Below are 23,956 nucleotides of genomic sequence, written 5' to 3' on the forward strand. Positions count from 1 at the left end.
AATTGAGTTTGCAGCTGAAAATCAAATGAAAATAACAGACTTACTTAATAAAAAAAATTGGGTGTTTAAATTCCATTCATATCATGAGAGCTTCCCAGGTCAATTTTAAGGTGAAATGTATATTTAAAGATTCTTGCATCGACTGTGCATCTATTGATTCCAGTTCTCAAGCTAGTACATAGGTGAATTCCAGGAACCATTTGTGTATACAAAAATATCGTTAATTTTAACACTCTGAGGCTAAATTTACAGAAAAGGGCCAATATGTATTTTGAAGATTATAATGTATGTTTGGATAGAGCTTCAGATGGTGCATTGAGTTGCTGACGAATAACTGTACCAAAAGTGTCAGAACCAATGAAGTGGAGCAATCTTTCCTTCGTCTTGATGAATAGAACAGCAATTTCATTTATCTTTAGAATAGTAATATCTTTCAATAAGTCATGATTTGGAGGTGCTGGTGTTGGACTGGAGTGTACAAAGTTAAAAATCACACAACACCAGGTTTATTTGGAAGCACTAGCTTTCAGAGCGCTGCTCCTTCATCAGGTGGTTGTCATCAGTAAGTATTGCCTGTTTTGACAGCCACTACGATGGCAACCTACAATGCTAACTCACACTCATTGGTGCATGAAATATTTACCATATAGTGGCAGACATCCTGGTGGGATACTGGAGCCAGGTTCTCTTAATAACACTGACCCTGCAGCCAGCTCTGTTCAGGTTTCCTTTTTTAGGCAGGATAGTTTGTTGCAACAAATGCTGAGAATGCTGGAGAAACACAGCACCTAACTCTGTTTGTTTCAGATTTCTAGCATCCACGATATTTTACTTTAAATTTAGTATTTTAGTCTTTTTTTTGCTGTCCTTGAGGATAAGAGCTTTCCTTCTTTCCTGATAGCTTTCAGCCAAAACACTGAAGAGGTTCAATATAGCCTCTGAGGAAGGCTGAGGAAGTTCTGAGGTTGGGTGATTGAACCTTAACTCTAAGCTTTCTCCACAGACGCTGCCAGACCTGCTGAGTTTTTCCAGCAATTTCTGTTTTTGTTTTGCTACAGTCTGGCCTTTGACATTTGTTGAGTAGGCTGGAGTGATGAGCAGAGGTTGATTGATGCTCTTGGTTTGCAGAGAGTGAAATGCTTTTAATTAAGGCACCCAGATGTTGGAGCCTTGAAGGTCCAGGCAGGTTTCAAAATTTCCCAGCTATTATCTTTATTATTTTTCTGTGTGTGAATGTGCTGTGAGCTGAGAGAATGTAAACATGTGGCACAACCTGGCATGTTCGTTGGCAGGACTCCTTCCCATTTTTACATGTGCTGCCACTCTTAATCTCAAAAAAAGAAATTTGTCATAATTACTTTTTTGTTCACTTACGTTGGTAGTTTGTTAAATAGTTAAAGTTTTGTTTTAGTAGATGTTTTTTGCGAGTTCCTAAAACCTTAATAAAGAAAGTATATCTGAAGGCATAGGAAGAATTTGAGGTGTTCTAGAGATTCAAGACAGTATCGTATTGTTCTTTTTGATTAATTTTCCTTTCCCCAGTGACATATTCTCAGCTGCCTGTAATAATTTAGAACTTGGAGCAGAATCCAAAATAAAGGTTTATATTAAGAACTGGAATCTATTTCAAGGCAAAACATTCTGCACTGTATTTCATGCTCTCCATGGATGGATGATAAATTCATGAGCTTGTTTGTTTAGTATTGACTACTTATAGTTTTTCCTGCTTCTGATCATCAATAACTGGCTGTTAAATTCGATACAAGTTAAGAGAAAGCTACCTTTAAATTATCTAAGGCCGCATTTTATATTAAAAAAATGCAAAAAGATGCTTCTCAAAAATGTGTAGGCTTTCTGTTTCGCTGGACTGGCAAGTAATGTTAATCTTGACTTTACCTATCATGATACTGCATTACCACATACACCCAGTTAAACGCTTTGGACTCAAATGTATAAAAATTGAAATCTGTAGGTATGTTTTAGATAAAAGCATTAACTATTTGAGTCAGCGATGCTAGAAGGTCTTCCAGGTTATTGTGCTTGCTCTTCACATTGTCATTGGAGGGAATATAGTGATATATATTGTTATCTTCATGTAGTAAAGGTGACCCAAATGCTGAAGAAGAACTTAGGAATGCTCAAATGTAATCAACTCTACTTTGAATTAGAAGAACATAGCCTAACACATTCACCAAAATGGTATACTGTATATCTTTAGCAAATCGTTTTGAGACCCTTGTTTATGTTCTGTTTTTATAACCTGCCATGACACTGTCAAGCTCTTAGGTGGTTGACTGTTGACAACAATTAGTTGAAATTTTTGGACACAGAGATTATAAAATCCTCGTTATGAATCATTTTGCTCAATAATATAATTATGTTTAGACTCATTCTAAGGGCTCAATTTAAAAAAATACAAATTTTAAAAGAAAAAGAATGACTGAGTTATGCAGGCAATTATGGAACCATCTGATCCATTGATATCCTTTAGAGAAAGGGATCTGTTTGTCTTACATGGTCGGTCCTACAAGAAACTTCAGATCCACAACTATGAGGTTAACCCTTACCTTTCCTTTGAAATGGCATGGCAACTCACTGAATAAGAATGGACAACAAATTCTGTCATTTCTAGTTATGCCACATACCATAAAGCTGAAAATGTGTTGCTGGTTAAAGCACAGCAGGTTAGGCAGCATCTCAGGAATAGGGAATTCGACGTTTCGAGCATAAGCCCTTCATCAGGAATGAGAGACAGTAGCCAAGCAGGCTAAGATAAAAGGTAGGGAGGAGGGACTTGGGGGAGGGGCGATGGAGGTGGGATAGGTGGAAGGAGGTCAAGGTGAGGGTGATAGGCCGGAGTGGGGTGGGGGCGGAGAGGTCAGTAAGGAGATTGCAGGTTAGGAGGGCGGTGCTGAGTTGAGGGAACCGACTGAGACAGGGTGGGGGGAGGGGAAATGAGGAAACTGGAGAAATCTGAATTCATACCTTGTGGTTGGAGGGTTCCCAGGCGGAAGATGAGGCGCTCCTCCTCTAGCCGTCGTGTTGTTATGTTCTGCCGGTGGAGGAGTCCAAGGACCTGCATGTCCTCGGTGGAGTGGGAGGGAGAGTTAAAGTGTTGGGCCACGGGGTAGTTGGGTTGGTTGGTCCGGGCGGCCCAGAGGTGTTCTCTGAAGCGTTCTGCAAGTAAGCGGCCTGTCTCCCCAATATAGAGGAGGCCACATCGGGTGCAGCGGATGCAATAGGTGATGTGTGTGGAGGTACAGGTGAACTTGTGGCTGATATGGAAGGATCCCTTGGGGCCTTGGAGGGAAGTGAGTGTGGAGGTGTGGGCGCAAGGTTTCCCCCCACCAACCCAACCTCCACCCCCGGCACCTTCCCCTGCAACCGCTTACTTGCGGAACGCTTCAGAGAACACCTCTGGGCCGCCCGGACCAACCAACCCAACCACCCCGTGGCTCAACACTCTAACTCTCCCTCCCACTCCACCGAGGACATGCAGGTCCTTGGACTCCTCCACCGGCAGAACATAACAACACGATGGCTGGAGGAGGAGCGCCTCATCTTCCGCCTGGGAACCCTCCAACCACAAGGTATGAATTCAGATTTCTCCAGTTTCCTCATTTCCCCTCCCCCCACCCCGTCTCAGTCGGTTCCCTCAACTCAGCACCGCCCTCCTAACCTGCAATCTCCTTACTGACCTCTCCGCCCCCACCCCACTCCGGCCTATCACCCTCACCTTGACCTCCTTCCACCTATCCCACCTCCATCGCCCCTCCCCCAAGTCCCTCCTCCCTACCTTTTATCTTCACCTGCTTGGCTACTCTCTCTCATTCCTGATGAAGGGCTTATGCTCGAAACGTCGAATTCCCTATTCCTGAGATGCTGCCTAACCTGCTGTGCTTTAACCAGCAACACATTTTCAGCTGTGATCTCCAGCATCTGCAGACCTCATTTTTTACTCACATACCATAAAAGCATGAATAGGGTTCATCATCTTGTAGCATCATGGTAATAATATAGATACAAAATTGGCTGAGTGACAGGAAATAGGGACTAGAGAGGTACAGTTGTTTAAGACTGGAGGGAAGTTTATACTGGAGATACCCAGGCATTTGATTTGGGTTCTTTGCACTCCTTGATTAGATTAATGAATTAAATTGGTGTACTGGGCATAATTTCAAAATCTGCATATTACGTGCAACATGGAAGCATTGCAAACGCTGGGAGTTCTCTCCATAGAGAAGAGAAGGTTAAGAGGAGATTTGATGGAGATATTCAAAATTGTGAATGGCCTAGACAGAGAAAGTAGAGAGACTCTGTTCCTACTGGTAAAAGAATTGAGAACCAAGGGGTGTAGATGCATGATAATTAGCAGAGAGAACAATGGCAACATGAGGACAATCTCTTCTTATGCAAAAAATATTTAACAACTGGAATGCACTGCTTGAGAATGTGACAGATGTACAATCAACTTTGGCATTCACAGGGGAATTGGCTAACTATCTGAAAATTAAAGATTTGCAGGGATATGGGGAAAAGGAGTGGCAATCCATCATAGATATCACCAAAATAGCCATCTTCTGTTCTGTAACTATGTTATGATCATGTATATGATAATTTCCTTTCTACAATTGTTTGTATTTTCCTGATGTCAGTTTTTTGGGTTGCTGTTTTGATGGAGCCACATATTCTCTACTTCAAATTTGATTTCTGTAAATTTCTTAACATATTTTAGAATTATTCTTATATTTTCCTAATATATTTTCCTTAATTCAGTAAATTACATGGTTTGAGCATGTCAGCATGTTAGTCATCCTTTTGAATTGTGTTACGCTGGGCATGTTTCAACCATGTGAAGATGTGGAATGTAAGTCTGAAAGATGTACTATTCTTAAGGTAAGATGTCCCATCTTTGTTGTAAATTAAACGGCAAAATGTATTGAGTGTGTCCTGACTCAAATTACTATATGCTACTTGCATATTGTTCAAATTCTTAAGAAAAAATAAAATTCAAAGCAGAGTTTTGAAATGTAAAAACGACTACAATTCTATATTTTGCAATTTTTTTTTAGAATGATTTACGATCCTAATGCATAAGGTGAGAAAATAAAATGTCTGGATTTTGAATTTTTAAATTTAAAAATTTTTTGGCTTTCTTTAAACCATCAGGCATTTGATGACTTTATTTTTGCATTCTTTGCTGTGGAAATGGTCACAAAGATGGTGGCTCTTGGAATATTTGGGCAGAAGTGTTACCTGGGAGATACATGGAATCGTCTGGATTTCTTCATTGTAATGGCAGGGTTAGTATCTTATCTTTTTAAAAAATGAAAATATGATATGGAATTCCATTTCCATGGAAACTTGGCAGAAGGGTGCTTTTGAGCAGACCTGCTAACAACTCCCCATTGCCCCTTTTAGGCCCTATGCCAAATTACTGCTGACTCATAACAAGCCTTGAACCCCAGTCAATACCCTTTGCTCTTACAACTACTGCAGCAACTCATCCAGTTTCCACCATAAGCAGAATTGAGGCTGATGTTGAGATAAAATAAATTTATTAAGTGTAGATTTCAAACAAAAACTCTCATTTATTGAAAACCCATTCACCATTTGTAACTTCTGCAATTTCTTATAAAAAGAATTTGAAGTGGGACTTTCAATTCTAGGTATCTGTAACCCCCCTGGTTACAGTAACCATCAAACTGTGAAATGGCAGGCAATCCACTGTGATAATGGAAGATTGTAAAGTCAATCATAGATCTCTAATCTGCTAATGATTGTCCTCGGGCCTATAGCAATAGTGTAAAATTGCAAGCAATGATATTTCTAACATTCTAGACATATTTAAAGGGGAAGAATTTAAAATGGTATGGCAGTTGCCATTGACAGTATCTATGAGGTTCTGCATTTATTAGAGTGCATTCACATGGTACTTTTATTAAATCCAAAAGAGACCTAATCTCCACAAAAAGTCTTCCAAGACCATAATGAAGGGTTATTTTATCTGTCTAAAATGGTACCCTACCTATCTAAGCATATCTACTAATATTAGAACATGGACTATGAGGTCCAATATGCAGACATCATGTTTCACACATCTGGCTAATTAAAAATCTGAAATGAGAGAAGGCAAATAAGGCATTAAAAAAAAGGAGGCTGCTGTTTTATACTGGCAGCCACCTCATGAACCACAGTATGCATTCCTTCCCCAGTGAAGACGGAAACAACCATGCTTAGCAGTGGGAGTTCTAGATTTGGGCTTCATCTCTGTGACTGGGAGAATTCAAACCATTTTCTTTTCTGTGAGGTAACTTAGGAATCAACCTGACAACTGGTATTAGAGAAATCAACATCCAGGCTTGTACGTTAGAGTTTACATTAACCATCAGTAAGTGCATGAAAGCCTCCCCTGAATAGAAGCAGTTTGGCAGATGTCTCCGATGCACTTTGTTCACTCCTTCATTTGCATTTTGTGAATGCCTTTTTGAGTTTAATGACATAATGAATTTTACTTTTTGGTGGAAAGTTCATAAAGGAAGTATAAGCAATAAATTATTGTTGACAATAATACCAGAAATTTTTGCTCAACATTCCTCTGCTTGCTATTTTAGTGTGCAAACATTAGTCTATTCATTATTCACATCCACATCAGTAATTCCTAAATTTAGCATCACTTCAAACTGGAATTTTGGAATTCACCCCTAAATTAATGCTTGCATACTTGGGGTTGCCACTGACTATAAACTGGATTAGACTATCCAAATAAATATTATAGACTACAAGAGCAGGACAGTGGTTTGAATTTTACAATGACTAACTCACCTCCTGACTCACCAAAGCCTGGCTACAAGGCACAAGTCAGGATTGCAATGGATTAATCTCCACTTCCTTGGGTGAACTCAGTTCCAAGAATTTCCAAAAATCTTGATATCATCAAAGACTAAGCATACAGTCAATTGATATCTCACTCATTAACCTAAAGATTTATTCCCTCCACCACTAATGCACATTGGCAGTACCTGTACTACATATTGGATGTCCTGCAGTAACAATCCAGGGTCTTTCAAAAGCCAGTAATTTCATTTTATGCAAGACTTTTGTAGTATCTTGCTGAGAGAGTTTAAATCTACACTATGCAAGATAGTGAAGGTACTGAAAGTCCAACTACTAATAACATCTGAAATGCTTCAGCATTCATTTTATGGTTTTTCTTTTTCTCAGGATAATGCTAGTTCTCATATTTGAGTGATTAATTTTTTTCCTTCTCTGCTTTGGTGCAGAATAAAATGGCCCAATAAAATAATCTGTATTTCATACCCGTTGTCAAATCTGCATGGTTTCACTGTATGAAAAGTGAATTTGACATCTGTTTAGAAGGGAATCAATTTGCTCTTATTTGTTTACATCAATTGGTATAATTACCAAAATAATTTGAAATTTTGCTGTGCAATGTTTATAAATCAACAGCAAATACTAAATAAAGACAAACTAGTTAAATACTAAGGCACTTTTAAAAAAAATTGTTAATGTGATATTGGTGATGGCTGATGAGGCCAGCATTTATTGCGGATCCCTAATTTCCCAGGAGATGGTGGCGGAGTGAGCTGCCTTCTAGAACCACTGCAATCAATGAGATATGGATACACCCATAATGTGGTTTGGGAGGGAGCTCCATGATATTGACTTAGCTCAAATACTTGTTTGTTCCAATACCCAAATACATATGTTGTGATCACTGCTTGTCAGTTTTGGCAAGCTAGGCAAATTAGGGAGTTCACAGCTATACAATTACCCTTGATAAATGGATGAGCATCTGCCCTGAGTAGATTAGCGACAAGCATGCCTTTCGAATAACTTTTTTTAAAGAAGTGATGATTTACTCCAAATGGCTTAGAATAACTTACGATATCACATGATTTGAATTATATTTATATTATGCATGTACTTTTAATTCTAGAATGCTAGAATATTCACTGGATGGACACAACGCAAGTCTCTCAGCAATCCGAACCGTCCGGGTTCTCAGGCCATTAAGAGCCATTAACAGAGTTCCTAGTAAGTTTACGATTGCTCATTATTTTCAAAATTGGTGTATATTTCTGCTTTTTACATTTGAATTTGACTTTATCACTGCTGGTGGTAAGTGGTTCTCTCTTTATTATGATGAGATTTTGTTCATTTAGTATTGAATTCTAAGTGATAAATTTCAAGACTGGAATTGTTCTGTTTATTGAATAAAGGTAATATTTCAGGCTAGGTTTCTTGTGGAGCAATGAAATTGACCCATGACTGACTCAATTTAACTACATTGAAGTTTTTTGTTAGATATTTCCTAATCAACCTGTTAAGTGATATTATTACAGACCTTTTGGAATAAATGGGAATACTACCACTGCACCAAAAGAGACCTCTTTACCAAAGTTTTGTTATTTGCTGATGGGATATTGCTATCAATAACAAGACTGCTGTTTATTACCCATCCTAATTACCTTTGAAGGTGGTGGTGAGCTATTTTCTTCAATTATGATAGAGACTAGGGCAAGGGGACCCTCCCCAATGCATGCATCTGATGGGCACAGTTGCTGATAATGAGGCAGCTTGGAGCCTTGGAGGTTTCTGTGGAGAAATGCTGCCAGACCTGCAGAGATTTTCCAGCAATTTCTGTTTGTACTTCTGATTTCTAGCATGTCCAGTTCTTTTGGTTTTGATCAGGTCTAGATATTTTCCAATCAGTCTGTTCAGAGAACTTATGGCAGTGGAACTTGAATCATAGTCTTCTGTCTCAAAGGCAGTGACATTACAATTGCATCATGACAGCCCTATATAGTTGAGTCATCTGAGGCATGAGAACAGCTTTGCAGTACTCTTTTATTTGCAGGGTGCTCAGGAATAATTGCAGGGTGCTCAGGAATTTCTCATTAATAAATCTAATTGACATTGTGCTGCCAGTGGACATGTTATATCAGCCCTCTCCATCCTGTGACTTAATCAAGGGTGCTTTTGCCACTGCCAGGAGACTCACATGGACATACTCCTACAATTAAGTGGGCAAGGCCATCATTGTTCCCATTCTGTTGGTATGCATTAAATCCAGCCCCATAACCTTAATTGTAACTACAGTATTCCTCACAGCTCTAGAAATAAGTTGAATAAAGTCTACATGTTTAAAGATTATTCAAGCTACGTTTTCCTCATAAGTGATGGTCACTCTATGCTTTATTTCGTTCCCAGTAGAGAAGGCAAAGTCTACAGTTAGAATTTTGGCTGTACATTTTAGTTTCTCTGTCTTCTGATTTGGAAGGTGATTTTAGACATCATCTTGCATATAAGGAATGTGATAGAGAAGCAAGGTTTTATTTCAAGAATGGAGTTACTATCCTGATATCAAAGACATTAGATGCAATTTCAATATTTGAATCACAGGGCCTTCCAAGTGAATAGGTCCGGGGAATAGAAAACTGTTTAATAACAAATCTTATAGTATAAATAGGAAAGTGTATAATGCTGGTTATGTTTTAATGATTATGGATTTCTAGCAATGCTGGCATATTGATGGGGTCCTATTAACCATTGTGTGATAGTTCTGGTGTCCTTCTTCAATTTCTCATCACATTTTCCTATAGGGAAAATCTGTGCTCTATCATAACATTGTGTTGGACTTTGGAATTATGTAAGTGCATTAATCCAGATGCTATCTCTACATTGTACAAAATATTAGAGTGTTATTTCAAGGCAACGCTGCTCAAACTTTCAGTGCTGTAACTTAAGAAACAGACGCCAAGAATCATTGTGTTTGAAGTTGATTTATTTTGGGAAGCAATTCAGAATGATATGAAAATGAGATGCAGACTCATATTGTTTCCACTCCTATCTGTTTGACTAGATCTTGCTAAAGGCAGTTACTATAGATAGAGAAAATTGTACATGACTTCCTTTGTTCCTGGATATGCTGGTAATTATGTTATCCCTTTGAACATTTATTATGATAATTAAAATCACTTCTACAGTTGCATTAATGTGTACAATTAAGTAGCAGCATACATGGGCAAATTGCACTTAAATACAATGTAATGGAGGGCAACGAAATGAACTAAACATTAGGAATTTTGGCAGAGTAGACTTTCTTAACTGCATGTTTTTGAAAAGTGTATAAAATTGAAACAGGAGAAATTGAGGACTGCAGATGCTGGAGATCAGAGTCAAGAAGTGTAGTGCTGGAAAAGCACATCCGGTCAAGCAGCATCTGAGGAGCAGGAGAGTCAATGTTTTGAGCTAAAGCTTTCCATCATTCCTGATGAGGAACTTATGCTCGAAAGGTTGATTCTCATGCTCCTTGGATGCTGCCTGACTGGCTGTGCTTTACCAGCACCACATTTTTTCAATAAAATTGAAACAGCTGCGTAACATTTTAGTGTAAAAGTTTGTGAGAAGATTTGGAGCTCAGGTGCTTGTTGTTGTGGTTCTGTTCATCAAGCTGGGAATTTATGTTGCAGACATTTCATCCCCTGTCTAGGTGACATCCTCAGTGCTTGGGAGCCTGCTGTGAAGTGCTTCTGTGATGTTTCCTCCGGCATTTATAGTGGTTTGTCTCTGCCACTTCCGGTTGTCAGTTCCAGCTGTCCGCTGCAGTGGCCGGTATATTGGGTCCAACAAACACATCAACCTGTTAGCCAGAGCTAGGCCAAAATGCCCATTTGCAAATGTACGTCATCTACTGACAGTTTATGAAAAATATTAATATTTTTGATTTGAATCTTGCAGTGAGTATTTTCCATTTGAACATACTTCAGTAAATTAACAAACAATATAATTGATACAGTTTCTTACTGACCAATTAAACAGCTAAATTTGACATCAGAATTTAATGTTATAGAGCTCTAATTAGAATTTGGCCTATTGATTGAAAATATATAGGCATTTTATGTTATTTTATGAATTATTGAGATCAGATGTTGTTTGATCTATTAAGAGTGGTTAGTGATTTAGACTCCAGGGTTCCACAAATCCCTTTCATTAGCTTCAAAGCAATTGAATCCACTGATGCCAAAGCAATTTACTACGAAGCTTTTCTATAGTAATCAGTTGTAGGGATTATAATCCAGTTTCCTTGCACATTATCAGGGAATCAATTCTTCAAGGTAATTTAAAAATTCTAAAATTTAAAAGGTCATCATACTTTGTGAAGAGTTATGCATAACCTGTTTGATTTCATTACCACATATGACCACTGTTAGTGTTTAACTTAATGTAAACCAGTTCTTAAACACTAAACCCAAATTGAGAGAATGAATAAAAGAAATATGCAATGCCACAAATATATATTTTTTCCAATTAGACTGGAGTTCATACCAGGAATTTCTTGTTAATTTCTACTCAAAGACGTGAGTGATTGTCACATATAGCAAATTTCAATTAATAATTATCTAGAAAATTGAGATATAGGTAGATAATGTGCATACAAGACAGAAATTGGTGACCACAACAAAGTGTGCTCCCACAGTGCATGCAGGTGCAATCACGTTACATGCCAACAGCGAGGGCTTAGGTAAGCAATGAACAAAACAGCACACGTCCAAGTATGTTTTGCCACAATAGACACACCGTAGTGATGCCAATAGTGAGAAATATTATGCAAGCTCTGGCAGATGGAATGGATGCCTGTGAAACTTGTATGTTTGATGTCAGGAGTTAAAGCATAGTTTAATGCAACATATTTTTCTTGACCTGTGACACCATACTTCAAGATATGTGCCCTTACCTGCAGTGTCTCATTTTCATAGCTCCACTGCTCTTGTGCTCCATGATAGAGAACAATTTATGGAAATTCCTGTGATGAGCGATTTATAAGTTTTCGGTCAAAAATTTGAGGGACAGTGTACCCCCAAATCATATTTCTGATATTTTATGATTTCCTTTTTCTTATTTTTCTCCATCAAGATCCATGCAATTTCAATGTCTTTTGAATGTGCTTTATTTTGGCATTGCATTGAATTACAATAAAGGTTTGAATCTCATGAATTGAGTTCTTTTAAACAGCCTGCAGAGTGAGAGTGCTCTCGGCATTTTAACAGTCATTGGGAAAAGAAAAAAATTCACCATAATTAGGTGAGGGTTAAAGCTTTTCAGGTCATTTCACCTACTTTGGAAAGCCAGTAATTGACTTTTCCCAAATCTTATTTGCATAAAATGAGCATACAACAAAAGACAACTGCACCAGCAGGCCGTATTATTCTTTTTGCATTTTCAAATCAAACCTGCAGTGAGTTTACTCAGCCATATGAAGCTCGCAAAGAAGGGAATCAATGTCACAACATTCCCAAATGTTAAGTTTCATACAACAAAAAATGCCTTTCGTGTGGGTCAAGAGGGAACACTGGTTTCTGTTCGCCCACAAAGAAAGATGCTACAAATTCCCTTTCACCACCCTGCTCTGGAAGGCAAAGAAAGAAATTAAACATTTGAAATTTTGGTCGTGCAGGCATTTGTTTTTGTATTATATTACGCTTCTATAACCAACTAGTCTCATCAGACAGCAATGCTGACACTGTATGGTTTTGTATGACCTTCACTGACCGACTGACTTGGACAGATATAAATAAATTTAAAAAGATGCTGAAACAAAGACTCAGTGAGGAATTGTCCACTTCTGGAGGTGACAGATCTAGAAATGAAAAGGAAATTTCTTTAGGCATGGTTGTAGCGTACTCGAACACCACCATATTCCCACCTCCACTGGAATTAGCTCTGGGTGGGAAGGCACAAGCTTGAAAGACCCCTCCTGTGGCTATTTGAGGCCCTTACGTAAAAAGAGACAGCCTTCACACTTTGGAGCTGTACTATTGTATTGAATACCAAAGTGATGTAAAACAAATTGTAAGTTAGTTTTTGTAGTCTTCTTTATGGCTTGGAGCAGAGGAAAGTGTCCCTTGGTATTTAAGCATTTTGTCCCTTTTTCTTAAGGATCCAAATGCTAATTTTAACTGTATCCTGTGTTCTTTGATTTTATTATATCCTGAAGCTTAGCAGAACCCTGATCAAAGTTTTTGGAAAATAATTTCTACAATGCCATTATCCTAATTATTCTAATTTGATAGCACTCCAGTAAAACATTAGAAAGCCACAGTGTTAGAACAAATTAGAATAATAAAATAAGCTAGAGAATTTTTTTTTAAAGCTTCCAAAATTAGTTTATTTGTGTATTTGTGGTTGGTTTGGTTGAGTCTTTTTAACGCCTGTTTCTACTTTTCAGTTTCATGTTGTTATAGAGTCATGCAGCACCAAAACAGTCCCTTCTATCCAATTCATCCACACCAATCAGACAACCAAATTTTACTTAGTTTTATTTGCCAGCACTTGGCCCATATCCTTCTAAACCCTTCATAAACCCTACCCATCTAGATGTTTTAAATGTTGTAATTGTACCCACCTCCATCATTTTCTGTGGTAGCTTTTTTCCACACACTTACCACCCTCTGCTTGAAAAGGTTACCACTCAGGATTTCTTAAATGTACCATCTTGTGCTAATTTCAACTGAAAGGATCAAACATTTGTTGGAGGGCAAGAGATGGATTAATGTTTTATGAGGACAGAAGGTTTGAGTTCACTCCCTTTTGTAAAAAGTATGTGTTAACATCTCCACTTCTTTGGGGGTGACTCTTGACATTACCCATCCCAAAATTAACACCCACAAGTCAACTACAACTGGGTCTTTAGTACAACATTGCTACAATGAAAGCTGTGCCAAAACAATTATTCATACTGTTATTTAAACACACAGACTTTATCAGGAGTCATGATTGTGGGATGGATATGATCAATTCTGATTAAGATTCTTACCTTGAGCAGGTCTTTGAGAACTTTTCACATCTGGACCAGTGGGCCAAGGAATGGCAGTTGGATTTTAATGTAGATAAATGCAAGGTGTTGTATTTTGTTACAAAAAGCTAGGGCAGGACTTGCATAGTAGGTGCATTGGGGAGTGTGTTGGAACAAAGAGACTTGGAGTGCAGATACATAATTCATTGAAAGTGGCGTCACAGTAGACAGGGTGGTGAAGAAGACGTGCTTGTCTTCATTGTTCAGAGAATTGAGTACAGGAGTTGGGACATCATGTTGCATTTGTATAAGACATTGGTAAAGCTACTTTTGCAGTACTGTGTGCAATTCTGGTTGCCCTGCTATAGGAAGGATGTTATTAAACTGGAAAGAATACAAAAAATATTTACAGGCAGATTATTGAGATGGGAAGATTTGACTATTAAGGAGATGCTAAAACATTTTGCCCTAGAGTGAAGGAGGCTAAGAGGTGACCTTATAGATGTTTGTAAAATCATAAGTGGCATAGATAAGATGAATAGCCAAAGTCTTTTCCCCAGGGTAGGGGAGTCCAAAACTAGAGGGCATTTATTTAAGGTGAGAGGGAAAAAAATCTGAAAGGAATTTGAGGGACAACATTTTGATACAGAGTGGAGCATATATGGAATGTGTTTCCAGAGGAAGTTGTACAGGCAAGAACAGTTACAATATTTAAAAGACATTTGAACAGTTATATGGTTAGGAAAGGTTTAAGGGGATGTGGGTCAAATGCAGGCAAGTGTGATTAATTCAGTTTAGGAAACCTGGTCAGCATGGATGTGTTGGGCCAAAGTGTCTGTTTCATGCTTTATGACTGTATGACTCCTTCCTTACAAGCAAAGACTTTATAGCTGCTAATGTGAGAGGCTGTGACCTAATATCAACTTTCAGTAACAGAACATTGAGGCATTTCAGCTTTCTGTACTGTATTCAATGGCCTTTGTCTTCCATCTCAAGTGCAATTCAGGTATTCTTCTTACTTCTTTAAATTTTTAGTTAAGGCAATCTTAGAAAGTTAGTTTGTTTTGGAAGAATTTACCTTCTGATGAAAAAGAAATGAACTCTGTTTTCTAGCGCAATAATTGCCTATCTACAGATCTGTCCAGAAACTGATGATGCTTCCTCTGGATGAAAAGCTCTCTCTCTGTTCAAATTCTCTGTTGTCTAAAGGTGTTGTCCAGTTTGTGTTCATTTAGTTTTCCAAATATCTACTACTAAAATATTGAAGCCTTTTACAAATGGCTATAAAAACATTCATAGTGTGAGATTGCCTCCGACAGAATGTTTAATCTGATGCAGCAATGCTTGTGTTATCTTCCACACCATGACAAATTGGGCACGAATGTTGTGGTACTGCATGTTTGACAACTAACTATTTTGGAGAAAGTGAGGACTGCAAGTGCTGAAGATCAGAGTCGAAGAGATGAAGGACTCATACTTGAAACGTCGATGCTCCTGCTCCTCAGGTGTTGTCTGACTGCTGTGCTTTTCCAGCAACTATTTTGTACAAACATTGCATCCCTCTTGTTCAAGTGTCTGGGTGAATATTAACCTACTAAATTACAATAGACACGCTTGCTTCCTCTGTAGAGTTTACACATTCTCCCTATGTCTGTGTCAGTTTCCACTATGTGCCTCAGTTTCCTTGCACAGTCCAAAGATGTACACGTCAGGTGCATTTGCCACGCTAAACTGTCCTGTAGGAGCCAGAGATATGTAGGCTGGGTAGATTAGCTGTGCTACATATAAGATTATGGAGATAGGGTGGGTATGGATATTGGAGGGTCAGTGGAGCTTCATTGGGCTGAATGGCGTTTTTCTGCAGAGGGATTCTATTATTCTAAAATGTCATGCTTCAAGTTACTCTGATGTAAGATGGAGTTTAAAACCTTTTGAGACCGCAGGTCACTTAATATGTTATAGTTATAATGTCATGAGTATGTCTTTGAAAGGCATAATTATGTACCGACCATGAAGACAATGTTTAGTTCTATTTTCATTGCAGCATTCAAAGATTTTCTTTCTTTTCAAGAATCTTCACTGCATAATGCTATCGATCTGTCTCCATAAGTTGTCAGCTCATTTTAAATGAATAGATTACATTACATTATCGTATCAGATTTCTCTTCAAAAATGTGTTGAGGATATCTATGTAATAGTCTGGAAGGATGATTTATTTTTTCATAAATGGAAAGGTGGCTTTTGTATTCTTACTCAGAACTTCATAGCATGAACTTAAGGCCCTTTTTTCCTTGTCTTTCGTTTTGAATTTTTACTGAATAAGATCAAGTGTGCCAACTTTTTTCTCATATAAACATCAGGTCAGATTGAAGACAGTCTAGATGGTTGGAATTAATCATTTAAAAGCAAATAAAAGTAATACTGTTAGCATTTCTGTCCATGGGCTTTCAGATATTCCAGCACATTATTGAAATAAATCATTTATAAATAGAGAGCATTAGAACATTGTTTGTCTCTGCTTTATTTTGACTTTAAAAAGACAGCACCTCTTATTGTTTGATTTTTTTCAAGCTGTAGATCAGAATGGTCAAAGGCATGTTTGCTTTCACATTCTTGATTTATTTGAAAGTATAAAGTGGTCATGACATTCCTTTCAATTCAGGATTTAATTCCAACCTATTTATTTGTTGTAATAATTTTTTTTCTGACTATTAAATCGCCCTAGTGAAATTTAACTTTTGTTATTTGAATAGGGTTGTGATTATGGAAATGTTAACTTAATATACAGTTACTGAGGTGCAATAAACCCTAAGATGTTACCTAAGTTAACTGTTTCTTAGGTAACTTATTTGTTGTTCATCCTTCACCCCAAACTACTAGAATCATACAATCTGTACAGTGCAGAAAGAGGCCATGCAGCTCATCGAGTCTGCAACCTCAAGCTAAGTACCCCAGGTAATTTAGTAAACAATTTCAGCTGCAATGACATCACAGGTGGTTTGACTTCGCCTGCCAACACCTAAAAAATCTTGTTACATAAAAACGAAGACAACTTATGTTTAATGTAATTAACAAATCCAAAGACCCTTCATAGAAAGTTCTTGAAAACATTTGCCTCCAAGCCACATAATCTAGACAAATGGCCAAACGTTTGGCAAAAATGTAAATTTTAAGAACATCTTCAGGAAACAGAGGTACAGGTATTGATGGAGGGAAGTCCAGAGCTTAGCACCTTCATAGCTGAAAGCTTAGAAGCTAATAGTAGAACAACTGAAATCCTGAATGTTTTAAGAGGCTTATTATCATTTTGTTGGAGAGCTCATAGTTAGACAGGAGTGAAACTATGGAGGGATGTGAAAGCAAACGTGGAAACTTTAAAATCAAATTGTTGCTTAACCAGGAGCGGGTGTATGTGAGCGCGTATGGATGAATGGAACTTGTATGAGTTAAGATCCAGGTTTTAAATGCTGTTTTGTTTTATGGAGGAGAATTGTCTTTGCCACATCTTAACCAGTGTGGGGTTGTGATCTATCTGTGCTATCTATTGTCAGCTGAGCTGCAAATATCCTTGTGGACTGAGTTTGTATACTTTGAAAAATGTTCTTAAATTTCACCAAGTTCTGCAGGGCAACACAAATGTATTATAGGAAGAGGATTACTGTGTTGATTATTATGCCATCAGTTAATGATCATATCTGATATTGATTTTTCATTTCTGTAGAAGACAAAGGATTGATTGTCATTTAACTTGTTATTATAATGCATCATTGTTCCTTTAAAATGCAATCATATTGTAGTAGACTGGATTTTATACAAACACATATCTGATTTAGATTAGATTAGATTTAGATTAGATTACTTACAGTGTGGAAACAGGCCCTTCGGACCAACAAGTCCACACCGACCCGCCGAAGCGCAACCCACCCATACCCCTACATATACCCCTTACCTAACACTACGAGCAATTTAGCATGGCCAATTCACCTGACCCGCACATCTTTGGACTGTGGGAGGAAGCCGGAGCACCCAGAGGAAACCCACGCAGACACGGGGAGAACGTGCAAACTCCACACAGTCAGTCGCTTGAGTCGGGAATTGAACCCAGGTCCCTGGTGCTGTGAGGCAGCAGTGCTAACCACTGTGCCACCGTGCCGCCATTATATTTTTGAACAACAAGGTTTAATTCGACATTTTCTACTGAACCAGAAGGAAACGGCTGTTGAATGAGTCATTTAGTTATTTTGAATTGAAAGAAAATTTACTCTAATTGTGTATTTGCATTTCTGTATTTTTCAGGTATGAGAATACTAGTGACTTTACTACTAGATACTCTGCCTATGTTAGGCAATGTCCTTCTCCTTTGTTTTTTTGTCTTCTTTATATTTGGAATTGTTGGCGTGCAGCTGTGGGCTGGGCTGCTAAGGAACAGGTGTTTTTTCGAAGACAGCTTTGCAATGTAAGTACACCATTTACAATCATTTAGCCACATGAAGGTTTTTTTCTGTGATGTAGATTTTTCCTGAAAGATTTGAATTTCTTATGTAGACTGAATAGTATTAGACCAGTCAAATACAGTATTCATAAAATTGTTCTTCACTACACTCACTAAAAATCTGCATGTCAGATTTCTAGATCAGAAAATCTAAGATCTTTCCTTTAAAGTAAGTGAGAGCTTCACCTGTTGTGGTTCTGTAGTTTCTTAACGTTAGCCAAAAATCAGTTGTTATTTGTAAGTATAATTCACAGTGGGAAAATGTACTTGACACACAGGTGATTTGCATTTCTGAAATGTAAGATTTCTGGGTTATGTGAAGATTTGAATTGAATAGAAATCTTTACCCTCCATGTAAGCCCATGATGAACTTGAACTTGACAGCAATGTTAATGTGAACATTATCTTCTCAGTTGAAACTAATAACTTTACATGGCCAATGCAACTAAAGCAAATCTTATGAATCAGCTTGGTAGCTCACTCAGCCTATATGTAATCATTCTCACTTGCAAAGTCTTTCAGAACTCTGTCTTCCTCACAAGGAATTTCAGCTCCTGATCTACAGCTGACAATAGTACGCTGACATTAGGGCACAATCTTTGTCAAAAATGGCACACACTGGAACCTTCTCAACTTGTCCTGATTGGTATATGTTACCTTCAAATAAGAAGAAATCACTGCAGCAAATATTTACTTTTTCTCAGCTACTGGATCCAGCCATTGTCATCCTCAGTTGCCTGGAATGAACTAGTAGACTTTTATCAACTTCTGCTGAGCTCAGGTGACTCTATCTCATTTGTCTTGTTTCGAACAAAAGGATACAGAAGCATAGGGACCTGAGTGTATATGTTCTCAAATTATTGAAGTGACAGGAGGAGTAGAGAGAGGCAGTATGTAAAGTACATAGTAGCTTCAGCTTTATCAATAGACATATCGAGTACAAGAATAAGGAGGTGATGTTGAACTTGTACAAGACACTTGTTAGACCTCAGCTGGAATATGTTGTGCCATTCTGAGCACCGCATTATAGGAAGGAAATGGATCTGAATGAACTGGATAGAGTAGATATGGAGAACTGTTCTTGCTCATTATAAGACCAAGAACAAGAGGGCATAGATTTAAAGTGATCTGCAAAAGAAGCAAGGATTAAGCAAGTAAAATGTTTCCATTCAGCACGTAGTCAGGTATAGAATGCAACAAAAGGTCTTTTGTTGATTATTTGGATAAAATGTGCAAAAGTATGATGAAAAAGCAGGAGATTGGCTCTCGGTAAAGATGCTCATTTAACAAGCCAGTGCAGGCATGATGGGCCAAATGGTCTCCTTTTGTGCGTGACATTCCTGTGATTCTGAGAAGTTTTTAATTTCAATCTCGGTATCACCTTGGACTGAAGTTTACATGATAAGGTGGATCAGGAACAGAAGCCGAGTGTCCCATCCATGCTGTACAATCAAGCATTGAATGGCCAATTATGAGACATCAGGTGAAAAGCAAAGGGATGCTTTGCTCCCAATCATTACTGAAGGCAAAGACACCATTTGGCAGAGGGGTACTGCTGCAAATGTCTGTCAAAACTTGAATTGTATAAGCCTACTCTCAATCTAGCTTTATTAGTATTGCCAAAGCTGTTTGTACCTTCAATCATGGTCCCAGAGTCGTCTTTTCTTGCAAAAAAGCAAGGATTAAGCAAGTAAAATGTTTCCATTCAGCAAGTAGTCAGGTATAGAATGCAACGAAAGGTCTTTTGTTGATTATTTGGATAAAATGCCGCGTTGTTATTATAGCTGGGATAAGATACTTCCAAACTTACTTTCATTCAATGCTCAAAAAATGCAGCAGGCGATAAAGAAAATTGCAGAGGATGGAGTTGTTAATACATTTAATAGCTTGTCAACTAGTAAGTTCAAAATGGCAAATGGGCTGAAAATTTTTTGTCCAGCTTGCCTTCTATAATTTGACCAGCTGGCGCAATGAGGTACTGATAATATGGCACCATCATGTAGAATATTTTGTCAGTGATGTTTCAGGGGTAGAGAGGCAGTGCATAAAATCCAGCACCTCAGCAGTTAGGAGAGTTCATTTCTTTTCTTTTTTCCTCTATTTGTTTTTCCTTTTCAATGAGAGTCTGTCTGAAACAAATAGAAGTTTTGTCTTCCCATAGATTCCATCACAACACTAAAAAACATAAATTTCATACATTTTCAACCCTGAGCTGAAATGCCTACAAATGTTGCTGTAAGCTTTGGAGACATTGAAACATGTACAGCCTACATAAAATGTCATCTGCAATGAGATGACAGCATCTAATCTGCTTCACTAGGGCTATTCAGGTTATTGAAGCAGGACACAAGCCATTGAATAGTGGTCTGGATTTTATAGTGGTAATGATGGTGTAACTGTCAACATTCTCTTTCCTTACTTAAATTGACAGCCATGTTTGGTGTTACTGCATGTGTGTCATAGCTAGAAATCCCAAAATTTGTTGTCAGTGATTCTATACTTCTCAAGATGAGACATCATTGAGAGTCGAGACAGCTGAATGTTGTAAGTGGCACATCTTGTCAATTCATTTGAGTTTACACTGTTGCACTATTAGTTTCACTGTAAAAACCCTTGGGGGAAAATATGGGATGTTTGTTGAATGACTCCAGATTTTAGCTGTATAATGATTGCACAATTATTTTTCAGCAGCTTCCTGGCCCTGAAAGTTTATATTCTTGAATGACAAATTTCTTTATAGTGGTTAAACATGTCCACATTTTTAAGATACTTACTTTTAAAGTTTGTTTATCTTTATTCTAGCTTCTATCTTTATTAAATTATTACCACTTATTTTATTTTGGAAAATTTAAATTAGAAGCAAAGAACATTGAATGTTTTCACCTTTCAGGCTTTCTGTGTACAAATATTTAGCCTAATTGTTGGTTTACCTGCTACCAAGAGATCCTCCTGAGTTGATGCCATATTTTAACTGCTACCAGAAAAGGATAAATTGAAACCCACACTGGTCATTTGATCTTTTGAGCAGATTTCTTTGAAATTAGCAGTGAGCAACCTTTCTTCTCTGCTGACTGCAAAATATAAGCTTATATATTTTCTCAAACAAACCACTTGCTCTAAAATTCTTCAATGATCATATTGAGGTTGTAGCTCCCTAATACAATACTCTCTAGCCTGGCAACCTTGTGGTCTGGTACCCTCAACCACTGGTTTTCCCTATAGTGGCATTTAATGCCTTTGCATCGATTTTTATTTATATTGCTTTTTGTTACACTTTGTCTCGTTGAAATGCTGTAATTCCTGTAACTGGAGTCCAATGGAAAACTAATCTTCCATTAGGCACGTGACTGATACAAATTAATGTGAGGTCTTTCTCTTAAAGTTCTGGTGCATTGAACATACTTGATTTCTGGGCATGGCCTAGTCCTGACACTGCCACATTAGGGAGGAACAAACTGTTGCTTTATGTTGCTTCAGTTGTTTCTCTGTCATTCACTTCATCTTTGATTATAAGACTTAAAGTTAATCATAATCAGAAACTGAGCTTAAGATGCAATCCACATTGGTTGCCATCTGGGCTTTTTTTCTTCTCCAAAAAGAATAAAGTTAATTAACAAAAATCACACCTTATTAAAGTACTGAAGTGTGTTAACACTGAGTTCACAAAGTGCCATTGCGAGATTAAATAAATATAAAACACAAAATAACCATACAATCTAATAAATGTAGATCCATTAAATACTTTAAGTTACAATATTATAGCAACTTAAATGCAACTGTGTCCTTAAGTAAAAGCTTTATATCTCAAAGTACTTTCACATTTGTTAGCTTTTACATTAGCTTGGGCCATAAAAACAGCCAGTAAATCATAAACTATTCACTTTACTTCTAACCTGGACCGTATGGCTATTCTTCCTTACAGAAAATGTTTTGTAACTAGCCATAATCAACGAGAATATGACTTAATTTCTCACTTGTTTGATTAGGTCAAAATTATTTTGAAAAATAGTTCAATCATACTTTCTACTGAATAGGAAAGTCTGGTAACAACCCTTGTGTTTGCAGAGTTGGCTTTGCCATCTGGAGTAGAATCTTGGGTGTCATAACTCCCAAATTGTATAACAAAAATCTCATGAGACTTCATCTACAGTTCAGCCATTATCAATATGCATTTATCCCCAGATTTTTTTACTCTGATGAAGATGTTAAGGAAAAATTCTGTTCTGACTTAAAGTCCTCACTGTCATCCTGAAAGAAGAAATGGTTATTATACATGGAAATTTCAATGATCGGGTTGTCTGTGATTCTGAAGTCTGGAGAGGAATTATTGGGGAAAAGTTGGTTGGAAAAACCAACGCCATCTGTATCCTTTCGCTGAAAGAAAATATACTCTGTGTGGCCTCAAGATAACAAATATACTAAAGGCCAGAAGGACAAGTACACAGGCATCCTGGATGAAACCTTTGGCATTTCCTTAGTTCAGAGATTTAAGTGCTGTTTGTGTCACTCAATAAATGCAGGGCACAGGTGCCTGCTGAAAAGATCATTGCCTTATTCATTCGATGATGAGCATTCACCCAGTACAAAGGCATATGGGAACAACAGTGTTTAATATCAAATTCTTGTACTGCAGCAAGACTGGGACTGTGTATATGTGACACATAAGAGTGCCTGAAAAGTTGTATCAGCACTGTCTCCACTGCATCCTCCAGATTTAATGGGAGGAGCACTGAACAAATGCTCCTGTCATTTTTGAAGCCAGTTCCACACATATTCAGGCAAAACTCCATTCAGTTTCATTTCAGTTCAATTTCAATGGACTGGACACTGGTCAAATGGCTGAAAACTAATTCCCAAGCCAGATTTTGTTTTCTCAATTCTCAAATGAACAATATTTCAATCAAAGGCAAAGAAAATGCTTTAGAAACATTCTGAAGCTCCCATAAAAGTCTAGTGGCTATAACATTAATGACTGAGAGGAGCTTGTTACCAGTCATTGAAAATGGCAAAAACTTGTCCATCACATTTTGAGGCCAAATACCTTAATAATGAGACAGCGTGGTGACAAAGGAAGAAAGGAACAAGTCCTGAACTTTTGGATTCCACTTCCTCCTGGGTTATCCTGCCCCACGTCTCCAAAGATCTGTGGGTTGAGAACTGCCCTGTCTATCACATGAAGATTCATGACAGAAACTCGGGAACTTCACTAGGCAGCATGTTTGAATCAAGCAACAGTGCAAAATTGAAAGTGATGGGGCTATTAAGGTGAATAGCTGCATTAAAATTTATCAGCAGATAATGATATATCAACACCAAAACTCTGACTGTCAGTACGAAATAGTGATGGTTCCATATTTGAAAACATTTTGTCTACGTGAGAGTCTCAGTATCACAGTTCGTATTTTAGTTTTAAGCTTTAAGTTACCCTATCGACCCAAGTAAAATTTGAGTATTTGAGACTAAATGTTGGGGCAAAAGGTTGGGATCAACTTATTGAGTGATAATTTTGGAGTGTGCATGACCTAAATGGTGTTAGATTGAAATGGCACCTATCGTTCCCCCTAGATTTACTTCTCCTTGCAACTCCTTTCCTATACTTCCTCACTTTTCCTCTCCCATTCCTCTCTTGAGCTGTTACTCGTAGC

At 37.8% G+C, this 23,956-nt stretch overlaps 1 protein-coding gene across 1 annotated transcript in view; it reads left to right on the forward strand.

Moving 5' to 3' along the window:
* Positions 1-4,789: 4,789 nt before the first annotated feature.
* Positions 4,790-23,956, forward strand: part of cacna1ha (calcium channel, voltage-dependent, T type, alpha 1H subunit a) — a 295,360-nt gene continuing 276,193 nt past the window's right edge. The window contains exons 1-4 of the mRNA XM_060840534.1: positions 4,790-4,896; positions 5,170-5,303; positions 7,961-8,058; positions 18,116-18,275. Coding sequence (XP_060696517.1) covers positions 4,804-4,896; positions 5,170-5,303; positions 7,961-8,058; positions 18,116-18,275 — 485 coding nt within the window. The 5' untranslated portion in view covers positions 4,790-4,803. The remainder of the gene's footprint in view (positions 4,897-5,169; positions 5,304-7,960; positions 8,059-18,115; positions 18,276-23,956) is intronic.

The sequence above is a fragment of the Hemiscyllium ocellatum genome, chromosome 20 (assembly GCF_020745735.1).
Source record: "Hemiscyllium ocellatum isolate sHemOce1 chromosome 20, sHemOce1.pat.X.cur, whole genome shotgun sequence".
NCBI lineage: Eukaryota > Metazoa > Chordata > Chondrichthyes > Orectolobiformes > Hemiscylliidae > Hemiscyllium > Hemiscyllium ocellatum.